The sequence below is a fragment of the Lepidochelys olivacea genome, assembly GCF_965140295.1.
Source record: "Lepidochelys olivacea isolate rLepOli2 genome assembly, chromosome: 23".
Lineage (NCBI taxonomy): Eukaryota > Metazoa > Chordata > Testudines > Cheloniidae > Lepidochelys > Lepidochelys olivacea.
The window spans coordinates 790,321-803,615 of record NC_140433.1 but is presented as its reverse complement, the minus strand read 5'-3'; the positions used below and the strand labels follow the sequence as shown (position 1 = coordinate 803,615).

Sequence of the window (13,295 nt, the reverse complement as noted above, 5' to 3'; positions counted from 1 at the left end):
GCATCCAGACTGGCAGTCAGCAGATACCCTCCAGTCTCCCATATTCCATACAGCATCGCACCCCCCATGCAAAATTGATGCAGAAAGGGGTGTCCCTGGGCACTGCTGAAGGCTTCACAGGAATTTTTCATTCAGTATTGTGACGGGTTGGGTCACAGAAACCCCTTTGGGGCTGCCACCTGGTGTGCCTAGACTATGTCTGAGCCTGTTTTCCCTGCCAGCTTGGGGCCTCAGTGCCCTGCCTGGTTTGAGCCAGACACGCTAGCCTGCTGCAACCCAGACCCAGGCCTGAACTACGTCCCCTGCAAGCTTAACTGAAAACAGCTTAAGAAGTACTCCTGTCTCCAGCACTCAGGTACCCAGCTCCCAATGGGGTCCAAACCCCAAATACATCCGTTTTACCCTGTATAAAGCTTAAATTGTTTGCCCTCTATAACACTGAGAGAGAGATATGCACAGCTGTTTGCACCCCCCCTCCCCCGGTATTAATACATACTCTGGGTTAATTAAAAAAGTAAAAAGTGATTTTATTAAATACAAGAAGTGGGATTTAAGTAGTTCCAAGTAATAACAGACAGTACAAAGTGAATTACCAAGCAAAATAAAACAAAACATGCAATACAGTAAGAAAACTGAATACAGATAAAAATGCCACCCTCAGAGGTGTTGCAATATGCTTCTATCACAGACTGGACGCCTTCCTAGTCAGGGCCCAACCCTTTCCCCTGGTACAGCCCTTGTTCCAGCTCAGATGGCAGTTTAACATCAACTTTATCCATATGTAACAGAAATGGTTTATCACAATCAGCTTTGACTCAAACAGACTTTTTTTGGTAAGGTTTATCATGGAAATAACAATGTTACTGAATCCCTTTACAAACTCGTGGTAATATTTGATTGGGTCAATAGTGGCTTGGGCCTTTCGTGATCTCGCCAGGAGTTCTAGAAAATAGCTAGTTTATCCCTGTAAGCTACGACCTGGTGTATCTTCTGTGCCAACGACTAGGCAAATCTTCCCCCCTCCCTTGTCAGCCAGGTAATTTGCATCAAGTGACACTAGTTTTCAAATTCTCATCATTGTGCATGCCGCAAAATTTCTTTCCCTTTCTTAGAGTTGACTCATCCTTCCCGTCAGCAGGATCCGGTCCTTTCCCCCTCACCTTTCTCCTAGAGAGTTGAGAGCTGAACCTCCCTGCTTACAAGAACCCTTTGGCTGGCTAGGTGTGTCCACCAACTGCAGCCCCTCTGGGCTCCAAGCATCTACACAGATGCTCTCCTGCATTCTTGCTTTCAGATCTACCACCCCCGCCAGCTTAGAGACTGGACTCTGTTTACAGGGACATAATCAATCAATCCCTACCAACAAGTCAGAATCAGAATTCTGCTTGCTCTCCACTCCCCACTCTTGGTTCCACATCGGAGCAGACGGGCCCGAGCCCACCTCTGGCCCCTCTCCCTGCTCCTAAGGGCTGAACTAGGCAATTTGCCCGCAGAGCCCTGGAGCTTCCTGTTCGCGGCATTATAAAACCTCAGCGTTCGTTGCCCGTCAGCGCTTGGGAAAATCGCCTGCAGCCCGGACGCAGCCCGCGGGGTCTGGGCACACGGGGCGAGTGCTTGCTTAGCTCTGTGCCGCTGTTATGCTGACACCGGATCTTTTTAGGGGACAAGGCAATATGCCATGATTATTATGATAACACAATTTGATTTATAACCAATAGCTAATATCTAATACCTGTATACCCATACCCAGTCGCACCCCCACCCAGTGTTCTGCAGATGCTGTACAGTCACCTGTTCTGAACGTAGCTTGAGTCCGTAGCTTGATTTCGCAGCTTGGGATTGTAGCTCGTGGCGGCTAACTGTCCAGGAAAGCTGGGCACGAGGAAGAGCCAGGTCTCTGTCGATCGGGCACCGATGCCCTTCCATGTTGGCAGCAGAACGTTACCCAAAGTCTTCCATCTCCCCCATCCTTTTTGTAGGCTTCAGTTTGAACAAGCGTCTGTGGGCCTTGCTGTGTCACGCTGCCTCTGGGTCCTGTGTGGTTGATCACCCATCAATTGCAGACGTGACTTTCAGCCTTGGACCTGGCTTTGATCTTGTTTCCATTGCAACTTTGTTCTGTTCTTTGAGGGTGGACTCTTCTCACTCTTCTCATGCATCCGACAAAGTGGGTATTCACCCACGAAAGCTTATGCTCCAATACGTCTGTTAGTCTATAAGGTGCCACAAGACCCTTTAAAAAGAACAGGAGGACTTGTGGCTCCTTAGAGACGAACAAATTTATTTGAGCATGAGCTTTCGTGAGCTACAGCTCACTTCATCGGATGCTTGCAGTGGAAAATATAGTGGGGAGATTTATGTACACAAAGAACATGAAACAATGGGTGTTACCATACACACCGTAATGAGAGTGATTGCTTAAGGTGAGCTATTACCAGCAGGAGAGTGGGGTGGGGTGGGGGGGGCACAGACCTTTTGTAGTGATAATCAAGGTGGGCCATTTCCAGCATTTGACAAGAACATCTGAGGAACGGTGGGGGGTGGGGAAATAAACATGGGGAAATAGTTTTACTTTGTGTAATGACCCATCCACTCCCAGTCTTTATTCAAGCCTAAGTTAATTGTATCCAGTTTGCAAATTAATTCCAATTCAGCAGTCTCTCGTTGTCCATTTATTCTTTTACTGTCCAGTTTGACCAGTGTACATGGCAGAGGGGCATTGCTGGCACATGATGGCATAGATCACAGTGGTGGATGCGCAGGTGAACGAGCCTCTGATAGTGTGGCTGATGTGATTAGGCCCTATGATGGTGTCCCCTGAATAGATATGTGGACACAGTTGGCGATGGGCTTTGTTGCAAGGATAGGTTCCTGGGTTAGTGGTTCTGTTGTGTGGTGTGTGGTTGTTGGTGAGTATTTGCTTCAGGTTAGGGGGCTGTCTGTAAGCAAGGACTGGCCTGTCTCCCAAGATCTGTGAGAGTGATGGGTCGTCCTTCAGGATGGGTTGTAGATCCTTGATGGTGCATTGGAGGGGTTTTAGTTGGGGGCTGAAGGTGATGGTTAGTGGCGTTCTGCACCTATCCTTGCAACAAAGCCCATTGCCAACTGTGCCCACATATCTATTCAGGGGACACCATCACAGGGCCTAATAACATCAGCCACACTATCAGAGGCTCGTTCACCTGCACATCTACCACTGTGATATATGCCATCATGTGCCAGCAATGCTCCTCTGCCATGTACATTGGTCAAACTGGACAGTCTCTACGTAAAAGAATAAATGGACACAAATCAGACGTCAAGAATTATAACATTCAAAAACCAGTCGGAGAACACTTCAATCTCTTTGGTCACTCGATTACAGACCTAAAAGTCGCAATATTACCACAAAAAGACTTCAGAAACAGACTCCAAGGAGAGACTGCTGAATTGGAATTAATTTGCAAATTGGATACAATTAACTTAGGCTTGAATAAAGACTGGGAGTGGATGGGTCATTACACAAAGTAAAACTATTTCCCCATGTTTATTCCCCCCGCCCTGCTGTTCCTCAGACGTTCTTATCAACTGCTGGAAATGGCCCACCTTGATTATCACTACAAAAGGTCCGTTCCCCACCCCCCACTCTCCTGCTGGTAATAGCTCACCTTACCTGATCACTCTCCTTACAGTCTGTATGGTAACACCCATTGTTTCATGTTCTCTGTGTATATAAATCTCCCCACTGTATTTTCCAATGAATGTATCCGATGAAGTGAGCTGTAGCTCACGAAAGCTCATGCTCAAATAAATGGGTTAGTCTCTAAGGTGCCACAAGTCCTCCTTTTCTTTTTGCGGATACAGACTAACACGGCTGCTACTCTGAAAAAAGACTCTTTGCTGCTTTTACAGATCCAGACTAACGTGCTACCCCTCTGATGCTCTTCTCACTTTGTAAGGGCTGTTGTCTGCATCTTCAGCCGTTGGTGTTTGCACTTCACCTGATCAGGACAGGCTGTGGCTGGAGGTTGATTCCATTATCCATGCATCCCTCAGTCACACATCTGAACTAAGCTAATAAGGTTACAGCAGGTTTTGCAAAATGGACTAAGCATTTCAAAATGGAGTTTTAGTTACAATATGGAAAAAACAACTTCATTCTTTAGCTCTCCACTGCGGGCCCGGAGCCATCTCTTCTCGGGGGCGTGGTGGGGCCTTCCAGCGGGGAACAGCCGAGCCCATGGGGCAAATGCTGGTGTCTTCCAGCCTGCACTTCGTGGGCAGCAGCTCCTCCACAGGACATATTCAAAGGGTTTAGGGGTGAGATTCTGTCTGCTCCCCCCTGCATCCTCGTGCCAGAGCTGGGGTGTGTCCCCCATGCAGCATTTCCCACAGCTACTGTGCTGAGCTGGAGAGTGGCATGGCCATCCGGGGGCACGGCCAGCTAGGACAACCCAGCCGGCGGAAAATGGGGCTCCATCAGGGTGCAGAGCCGCAGAGAACAGAACCCAGGAGCCCTGTTGCTCTGACCACTAGCCCCTGCCGCTCTAAACCATTAGCTCCTCTGCCTAGCTCTGGGGCTAGGACCCTGGAGTCCTGGGTCCCAGTGTGGGGGAGGGGAGGTGGGACCCCCGGTGGCTAATGAAGAGACAGCCCAGGTGCCCGTTTTCACTCACACAGGTGCAATTGTGGAGTTTTCTGAGGTAGGAACGCAGAGGCAGAATTAGGCCTGAAGTGGGCCCCTGCCCCGCCCCCTGCAGCTAGCAAAGGCCTCTCAGCTGGGAGGGCTGCAGGTAGCTACCCCAGAGGAGTCCTATGTTCCTGCCCCAGCTCTGGGAGGGGGCTACAGTCTGAGGGGTCCCTCTGCTTCCTTCTCTCCTGGGTAGAAGGAGATGGAGGTAGGGCTGGTTCCTACCCACCCTCCTGTAGCTACCCCCCATTGCTGCAGCCTCAGCAGAGGAGACATCTGAATGGGCCTGGGCTGGAGTCCCCCCCAGAGGGTCCCTCAGGGCAGGGCCGAAATGCATCAGTGGGGCTTGGGTTCTGTGGGTAGCGCCCAAGGCGCAGACAGCTGGGAGGCCCCATGGCAAGGAGCTCACAGCTGGGCGAGAGTGCGGGGCACTATGCCCTCCCTAGCGCTGCAGCAGGAAGCAGGTTGAGATGAGGTTTTTGCAAGGGGAGACTCTCTCCGGCCCCAGGCTGGCCCCAGCTGCCCACACTGTCTGCAGCGACATGGCTGCTGGCAGCAGACAGGTGTCCCGCCATGCCTCAGTGGCTCTGAGACGCCGGGGCGGAAGGCTCATGTGAGCCAAAACCTTACCCGCTTGGCTGGGTGAGTTAATCTCCCCAGGATGCAATTTGGTTCCAGACAGCCCCTTTGAGATCTCCTGTGTCCGACTTGTCTGTCTGCGCAGGGTCCCTCTGCCATCATCGCCCCCGTCCTGAGCAGGTGTGTGTCAGGCGGGGAGCTGAGAGTGTAACTTGCACTGTCATTTACCCCACGGCAGAGTGTAGCTGTTCTGACCCGGGGGGCGTTTCACGGGTGTAAACACCTGCATGACATGGTGGGGGATGGAGAACAGGGCCCTAGTGAGGCCCAGAATGGTTTAGGTGTGGGTGGCAGCACCGGGAATCGAACCCAGAGCTCCAGGAATGGGGGTGGAAGCCTCCACCACAGCCAGGTTCCTTTCTGGGCTGCCACCCCATCTCTGACCCCTCTCCCTGCTCCTAAGGGCTGAACTAGGCAATTTGCCTGCAGAGCCCTGGAGCTTCCTGTTTGCAATTATAAAACCTCAGCGTTCGCTGCCTGTCGGCACTTGGGAAAATCGCCTGCAGCCCGGACGCAGCCCGTGGGGTCTGGGCACACGGGGTGAGTGCTTGCTTAGCTCTGTGCCGCGGGCCCGGAGCCATCTCTTCTCAGGGGCATGGGGGGCTTTCCAGCCGGGAACAGCCGAGCCCATGGGGCAAATGTCGGTGTCTTCCAGCCTGCACTTTGCGGGCGGCTTCTGTCCAGCCGCTCTGGCATTGTCATTATCTCAGACAGGCACAAGTTGCTGTGGTTAGGCTGGTTTGGGCCTCAAAGCTTGTTAAGCCGCTCAGGGCGTTGCTGAAAGTGGCCTGATCAAAGGAGGGTGTCTATCAGAATCCAGGTGAGGCAGTGCCACCCACCTTAAGTGCGGGCTCTGGGCTGGCACTCCTAGATCATTTGCTTTTTCCCCCCGGTCCCTTGGGCTTGCTCTGATAGTCTGCCCGCAAATCGCCCCGCAGCAGCAGCGCTTGCTCCCGGACCAGCCGTGTCCCAGGTCAGGGTTTGCCTGTCCCGGTGGCTGCATTTGGGGTAGGAGCTTTCGATAGGCTGGGCCAGCCTGTGAGTTGTTGGGACGGTCTCGGGGTTTGTCCATGGTGTGGCAAGCCTGTTCGGTTTGATGCTGGCAGCTCAATTCCTGGCACCCACATCTTCTCTTCTCTAATGGGCAACCATTATTCGTCGCTGCAGCACAACAAGTCTTGAGCTGCCTCTGCACAGGTGAGGTTTTTGGTATGACTGAGGTATGAATGTAAAGTGGTGCGGTTATACTGGTGTCACTCCTGTGTAGACACACGTATTCCGCATCAGGGCAGCCACTTTTCAGGGTAGTTGAGGTTGCCTGGGGAGGAGTTGGCGCTAACCAGAAGAAGCCCCTTGGATACCTCAGTGCCCCCTTGGCGGCTTACCCCAGCCTAACACAGTTGGTGGAACTGGTCACACTTCCCTTTGTGGACCAGGCTTGAGATTTTCCCCTGCACCAGGGATTTGGTTCTGGTTCTGCTTCTGTGTTTGCGAAACTGGATTGCTCTGTGGCTTGAAACTCTGCTGCATCGGAGCTGCTGTCTGCCTTGGGCTAAAGAGCCCCATTTTTGCACGTTTAGCTCTGTGAGAACTGTACATGCTGACACGCAGTCACCTGCTCTGGCCACTAGACTCCACTGCCCTCCCAGAGCTGGGGGGGGATAGAACCCAGGAGTCCTGGCTCCCAGCCCCCTGCTCTGACCCACTAGCCCCCACGCCCCTTCCAGAGCTGGGAATAGAGCCCAGGAGTCCTGGCTCCCATCAGCCCCTGGGTAACCAATAGCTCCCGCTCCCCTCCCAGAGCTGGGGAGCGAATCCGTGAATCTGAGGTTGTGCTGTTGCGCGATCACATTATTCCTGTCGCCAGCCTAAAGCAGGGGAGATGCCGAGCTCAGGCACTTGCTGCTACCCGTGTGGGGCCCGTCTCCTGACTGCAGCGCAGTGACCTGCACCACTCAGACGGGGGTTTTCACTGAGGGCCCACTCCTGTAGGCATTGCTGCCCAAGCCCCCGGATCAGGGCCCGCACCCAGAGAGAGTGCTTTATAAATAACGGTTGTTTTTTCCTACCTGCCCCAACGGCATGGCCTTGCTGTTTCATCACAGAAAGGAAGTGACATTGGGCAACTGGCTCCTCACTGAAGAGTCATTAGCCTCCAATGGCCATTCGCTGACCTGTGCAAAAGGCACTGGGGGCCTCAGCCCAGCTCCCAAGAGGGCAGGCGCCCATCTACCCATTGGTGCCACCTGGGCCCCTGGGGGCTAGGCAGAGCAGAGAGGCCAAGGACTGAGGTCTTGTCTGCTCTGGGGGTCCCAGCTACCCCCGTGCAAACACTGCTGTATGCTGTGATTTGCTTTCCAAGCAGCGTTCAGCCGGACCAGTGCAAACAATGGCGTAGCCTGTCTAGGCAAGGGGTGTGCAGCGGGGCAGGAACTGGGATCGGGGCACATTGCCAGCGCAACCAATGCCTGGGTGGGTGGTGGGGCTTGGATCCCATCTCATCCTGGAGGGGGTGCAGCCGGCAGGGCCCCGGGGACAGTGCTTGGGGGAAGCCATCCTGGTAGCACCTAGGCAGCAGATTCACTTTATCCAGCACCAAATTCACACATGCTAATTCCTGCAGATTAAAATTAAAAACAAACCTGTGAGTGATTCCAGCTGCTCCGAGCCCCGTTTCCACCCGCTTCCCTGCAGTTTGGGGGCTTGAGGCGTTCCCAAGACCAGGGGGCTGCTAGCGGGGGTGGGGGTTGGTTTAAAACCAGGAACATTCTCAAGGGCAGGGTTTTTTCGGGGAGGGGTTAAGGACAGGGATGGGGGATGAACCCTAATAATTCATGGCCGTTAAGCCGCGGGCTGGGCTGCATGCTCCCCTGCAATGAGACTGGTGGGAAACATCGATTTTCCCTCCCAGTGTGGATGAGGCCAGGGCCTGCCTAGCATGGTATCCCGTCTGTGACAGTGCCCAGCACTATCCCACTCAGAGAAAGGTGTAAAACTCCTTGTAGCTCTGGAGCAGCCTGTCCGCAGGGAAAGGTTGTCCCCCGCCAACACCTCTCAGTCAGTATAGATCCTGGCCACACTTCCTGAGTCCTTCCCAGCGGGACGCCAGGTGGTCTCGTGAGTACAAATGTTCAATTCTTTTTTAAAAATCCTGCTAAGCTCCTGGCCTCACAGAGATCAAATGTCGGTGAGTTCCACAGGCCAATCTGGATCTGTGTTTTCATAAAACTCTGTGGTTACAGTGCCATTCCTGCAGAGTAGCAGGAAGTGACTAGCCTTTGTATTTTATTGTTTGTTTACAGGATACAGAGCCTGGTGCAGAATGAATGCCACCGAGCTGTATGTTGACTATCCTGACTGGAACAGTAACTTCACAGCGCCCGACTTCGACCTGCCGACTCCGCTGCCTTTCCAGCTGACCCCCGTCCTGTGGGCCTCTCTGGTTCTCTACTCCCTCGTCTTCCTGCTGGGCGTGCCGGGGAACGCGGCTGTCATCTGGGTGACGGGCTTCGGGATGAAACGCACGGTGAACACCGTCTGGTTCCTCAACCTGGCGGTGGCCGACCTCCTCTGCTGCCTGGCGCTGCCCTTCCTGGCCGTGCCCGTGGCCCGCGACAACCGCTGGGAGCTGGGTGACTTCGCCTGCAAGCTGCTCCCATCCCTCGCCATCCTGAACATGTTTGCCAGCGTCCTGCTCCTGACGGCCATCAGCCTGGACCGCTGTGCCCTGGTGACCAGGCCTGTCTGGTGCCAGAACCACCGCACGACCCGACTGGCCTGGGGCCTGAGCGGGGCAGCCTGGCTCCTGGCTCTGCTCATGACCCTCCCAACCTTCATCTTCCGGACGACGCACGCCAAGGCGTTCTCAGACAAAGTGATGTGTGTCTTGGAGTACACTCGCGTGTCCGGTTACCAGACCGCCGTCGAGGTGACCGTCGCTACCTTCCGCTTCGCCGCCGGCTTCCTGGTCCCCTTCGTGGTGATCGCCACCTGCTACGGCCTGGTCCTGGCCCGTGTCCACAGGAGCCGTTTCACCCACTCGCGCAAGACCATTAAGGTCGTTCTTGTGGTGATCATCGGCTTCTTCGTGTGCTGGCTCCCCTACCACGTGGTGGGGCTGATCTTGGCCGCCCACAAGCCCAGCACGAGCCTGTTCAAAGGCGCCTTTGAGTCCGACCCCCTGATTGTGGGCCTGGCCTACGTCAACAGCTGCCTCAACCCCGTCATCTACGTCATCATGGGCCAGGACTTCAAAGACCGGTTCCAGCGCTCACTGAAGTCCATCCTCCGCAACGTGCTGAGCGAGGATTCACTCCACTCCGTGGCTGACAGCAGGAGGAAGACCAGATCCACGCTGGAGACCAAGTCCACAATGGAGGACCGGAGCATCGGGGTTTGAGCTGGGGAACGGGCCCTCAGCAGCCCCACCGCAGGCCGGGCTTGTGACATGGCAGGCGACAGCTGCCTCCCCTTTGCTCGCTGTCGTTACCCTGGGGGGTCCGTGTAGGGCACACAGCCGTGTGGCCACCGCCCCTCGCGTGCCCCAGGCCCCTGCAGGCTGTGGGGCGGGGCAGATGGTGATTTAATGCATGGTGCCTCCTCTATATTTGCATATCTGAATATTCATGCCCTCATTCTCCTATTTCCCCATCATCCAACCCTTTGGAGCCTCACACTCCTTCCAGCTCCTGCCTTGATTCCCCCCAATCTGCAGTGCCCCATGTCCCCCTGCCCCAAATTTCTCCTCCATCCCTTCCCCCCAGTCTGGCGCCACCCCCAGCAATCCCTCTGCCAGAGAGACGTGGCTGGAGCGCTCTACAACCAGATCTCCATGGCTACAGGCCACATGCTGGGTGGGTCTCCTCTCTGGCTAGGGTCCTCTCTGTGGTTGGAGACCTCCATGCGGTGGGGTCTCCTCTATGGCTGGGGTCCTCCGAGGGAGATCCTGCCTCCAGGAGGCTAACTATAGAGACGTGGCGCACGGAGCCTCACCCTCAGCTCTGCGGCTGTCCCAGGCAGGAGCCCTCAGCCTGGGCCCTCCTCTCCCAAGCTACGGAGGTAACGCCTCTGCCGGGCAGCAGTAGTAGCCTGTTACCCTCTTATGCAAATCAACCATGAGAGGGCGACAGAGACCCACCCTCCCTAGCGCTGGGCTTACAGAGACCCAGAGCTGCAGGGCGTGACTCTCCCTGCCCCTCATGCAGGCGTCGGCACCAGCCCTGGGTGTGACGCACAGGTCAGAATGGGGCAGCGTCTGGGCACGCACGCTGCAGGGGTGCAACTGAGCACCTGAGAGCCAGGTGCCCATGTGCATCCATGCAAGCAGCCCCTGTGCAAGCTGCTGCAAGCAGCATCCACTGGGGGAAGATTACCGGAGAGTTTCTAGCTTCCCACCCCTGTTGCCAGAGGCTCCGAATTTTCTGTAACTTCCCCGTTTTAGTGCTGGGATTTTGGGGTTGGGTTTTTGGAGCCAACCGCTGCCCCCCCCCCGCCCAGCATCCCACAGGGGCACCGTCCTGGAAATGGTGGTGGTTTGGGTTTTGTGTCGTGGGGGAGGATGACTGGCAGGAATTCACTGCCCTCCTGCTACAGGGCCTGAGCCAGCCCCGACAAGGGGGCAAGTTGTTGAGGTTACAGGGCTGCGTGCACCTCTGCCACGCCAGGCGTGGGGCACAGCACCCTGTGTAGCAGCCGTGCTGACCCAGAGGGTCTGAGAGAGTCCTCTGGGGCTTCCCTTTGGGAGCCTGTGCCCAGCAAGCCAAGGTATTGTTTGTTTTAACAATGGGAACAAAGCATGGGGGGGGGAGGGTTTTAAAAACACAGTCTGCGACCATTTTTTTCGTACCTAAATCCACTCTGTGATGGGGATCTAGACAGGGCCGGCGTCATCAGTTGCCCCAGCGGCTCCTGCATGTCACCCTGGCCCCCCAAACAGCCCCCCGCAAGGAGATGCTAGTTACAAACTGCTCGAGCCCCTTTGCTTGCCGGTGTGCCCAGGCCTTGGGCTGGCCTGGCGCTATCTCCTACCAGCACTCGGGCGTTTGCTGAGCAGTGGCTTATCTTGAGCTGTCCTGCCTCCTTCCTGCTTTATTGTGTGGCCAGACACCGGCTGAGCTGAACCAATAGCTTCATCCCGCAACGTCCACGGACAGCAGCCATTTCTTGTCAGGGCATGGCTCCAGCTCCGCCACCCCTCGACTCTCGTCCCTCCTGAACACCGGCCTCTGGAGCAGCTGGGACTGGCCGGGCAGAGATGGGAGACTGAGGCAGAGTGAGTCCTGCCCTGATCCGTGGGCCCAGAACCCCCCAGGAGGCCTCACCGTGACGCTCCCTCCGGCCCCGTGTGATTATGCATTGCTCCGTCAGGGCTTGGCAGCCCCGGCCCAGCGGCTCCCCCTCGCCCCTGGGCTGAGGTCCCCCTGCCCCGGCCGATCAACAGGTGGCTCTGTGGCTTGATCCTTGGCTCTACGCCTTCCTCCGTGAGACTGTACGGGGCTGTGCTGCCAGTTACCCGGGCGAGGCCCCTGCACTGCCTGCTGGCTCGGCACCAATGTGTTCCTGGGCGTATGTCCAGGTTTGCCATAAACACAGACGTGGCTGCTGCCGGGTCTCTCCTTGACGATGAGTGTGCGGGGCCTGGGGGTGGGGTGGGCATGAAGCCACCTGTTTATCTGCCGGGGCAGGGGGACCTCGGCCCAGGGGCAAGGCACCCGAGGGGCTGAGAATGGGGCTGCCACACCCTGAAGGGAGCGTTGGCGGGGGGGGGGGGTTAGCGGTTCATGGAGCTGTCCACAAGGCTGGGCGTTTCAGGGCGCTGGTTCCACGCACACTGTCCGGGGTTCTCTCTTTGCCAGGGTCCCCGCCAGCAGGGCCTACGCAGACCCGTGCATACACCTTAGGAATCCCGCCCTCCCAGCACGCGGTGCTGCTCCCAGGAGACCCGAGGAACCACTCCCCTGTGCGATGAATAAATGTGCCTCTTTGTCACTGCGTTTGAGTTGGCATTGGGATGTTGGACAGCTGCTTATGGGTTAAAAACTGAGAAGCAGAACCCTGTTCATAGCTGAGCTCAGCAGCTCTGGGCAGCTGCGGTGGGACGTAGCTAGGGACAGCTGCGTGCGGTGCCATGGGGCGGGGGCATGGCCATGAAAGCAGGTGTCTGAAAGGAGCCGCAGGCTGGTTGCCTGGTGGGGTCAATGGTCCGATGAGCTGGGGGTGGCCCTAAAGGCCCCCTCTGCCTCAATCTGTGGCCCTAAAGCGCAAACGGCTGGGGGTGAAACTTTGATGACTGCTATTTTCACAGCGTCTCGCACTGAGCCAGGCGCTTCCCAGTGGGCACAGAGCATGGCATTCCCTGGCCCCAGGACTCCGAGCCTGCGGTCAGATCTGGGCCGGTGCAGGGGGGCCACGACCCAAGGAGCCCAGCCGCTGGGCGCTAGGGGCCTGCTTTTGGATGTGCCACAAGCGAAGGTAGTGGGGAGCGGCAGGGGCCGCACCAGCACAAAGACCTCGCTGTTCTCAGGGACAGCACACGCTGGCCGGCAGGGTGCAAGCAGAAACATCCCCCGTGAGTCTGTGTGTTATGGTTGCACCTAAAGGCCCCAATCCCAGCCTGGGCCCCTCCTTGTTTTAGGGGCTGCAAAGGAGAGCCCCTGCCCACACCGCTAACAAATCCAGAGCCCAGCTGAAAGGTGGCGGGTTTGGTTACACACGTGACCCTGGGGCCAGCAGGATCCTATGGGGGGGACGCAGTTTGGCAGTTGAGTCCAGGCCTCTCTCCCACCCCGCAGGGCAGTAGCAAGGCGCTGACTGCAGTTCTCGTTTCCGGTGTTTATTTGGAGGCTGGTCACAGGACAGCTGGGGAATGTTCTTGCTGCCCTAAGCAAACTGGCAGCTGATGAAGCAATTGGCCCCTGCACCCCTGCCCAGGGAGCCAGCCATCCCAGCTGTGGGGAGGGTGGGAGGAGCTGTAAAAATGTAGAAATGC

At 56.3% G+C, this 13,295-nt stretch overlaps 1 protein-coding gene across 1 annotated transcript; it reads left to right on the top strand.

Moving 5' to 3' along the window:
• Positions 1 to 5,809: 5,809 nt before the first annotated feature.
• Positions 5,810 to 11,963, top strand: C5AR1 (complement C5a receptor 1). The gene is made up of 2 exons (XM_084612620.1): positions 5,810 to 5,848; positions 8,611 to 11,963. Exon 2 carries the CDS (start codon positions 8,631 to 8,633, stop codon positions 9,705 to 9,707), a length of 1,077 nt encoding a protein of 358 aa, XP_084468746.1. The 5' UTR covers positions 5,810 to 5,848; positions 8,611 to 8,630; the 3' UTR covers positions 9,708 to 11,963.
• Positions 11,964 to 13,295: the final 1,332 nt, after the last annotated feature.

Bases quoted from the DNA above. Each gene is read 5' to 3' on its own strand.
- C5AR1 (XM_084612620.1), top strand. From the start codon at position 8,631: ATGAATGCCACCGAGCTGTATGTTGACTATCCTGACTGGAACAGTAAC.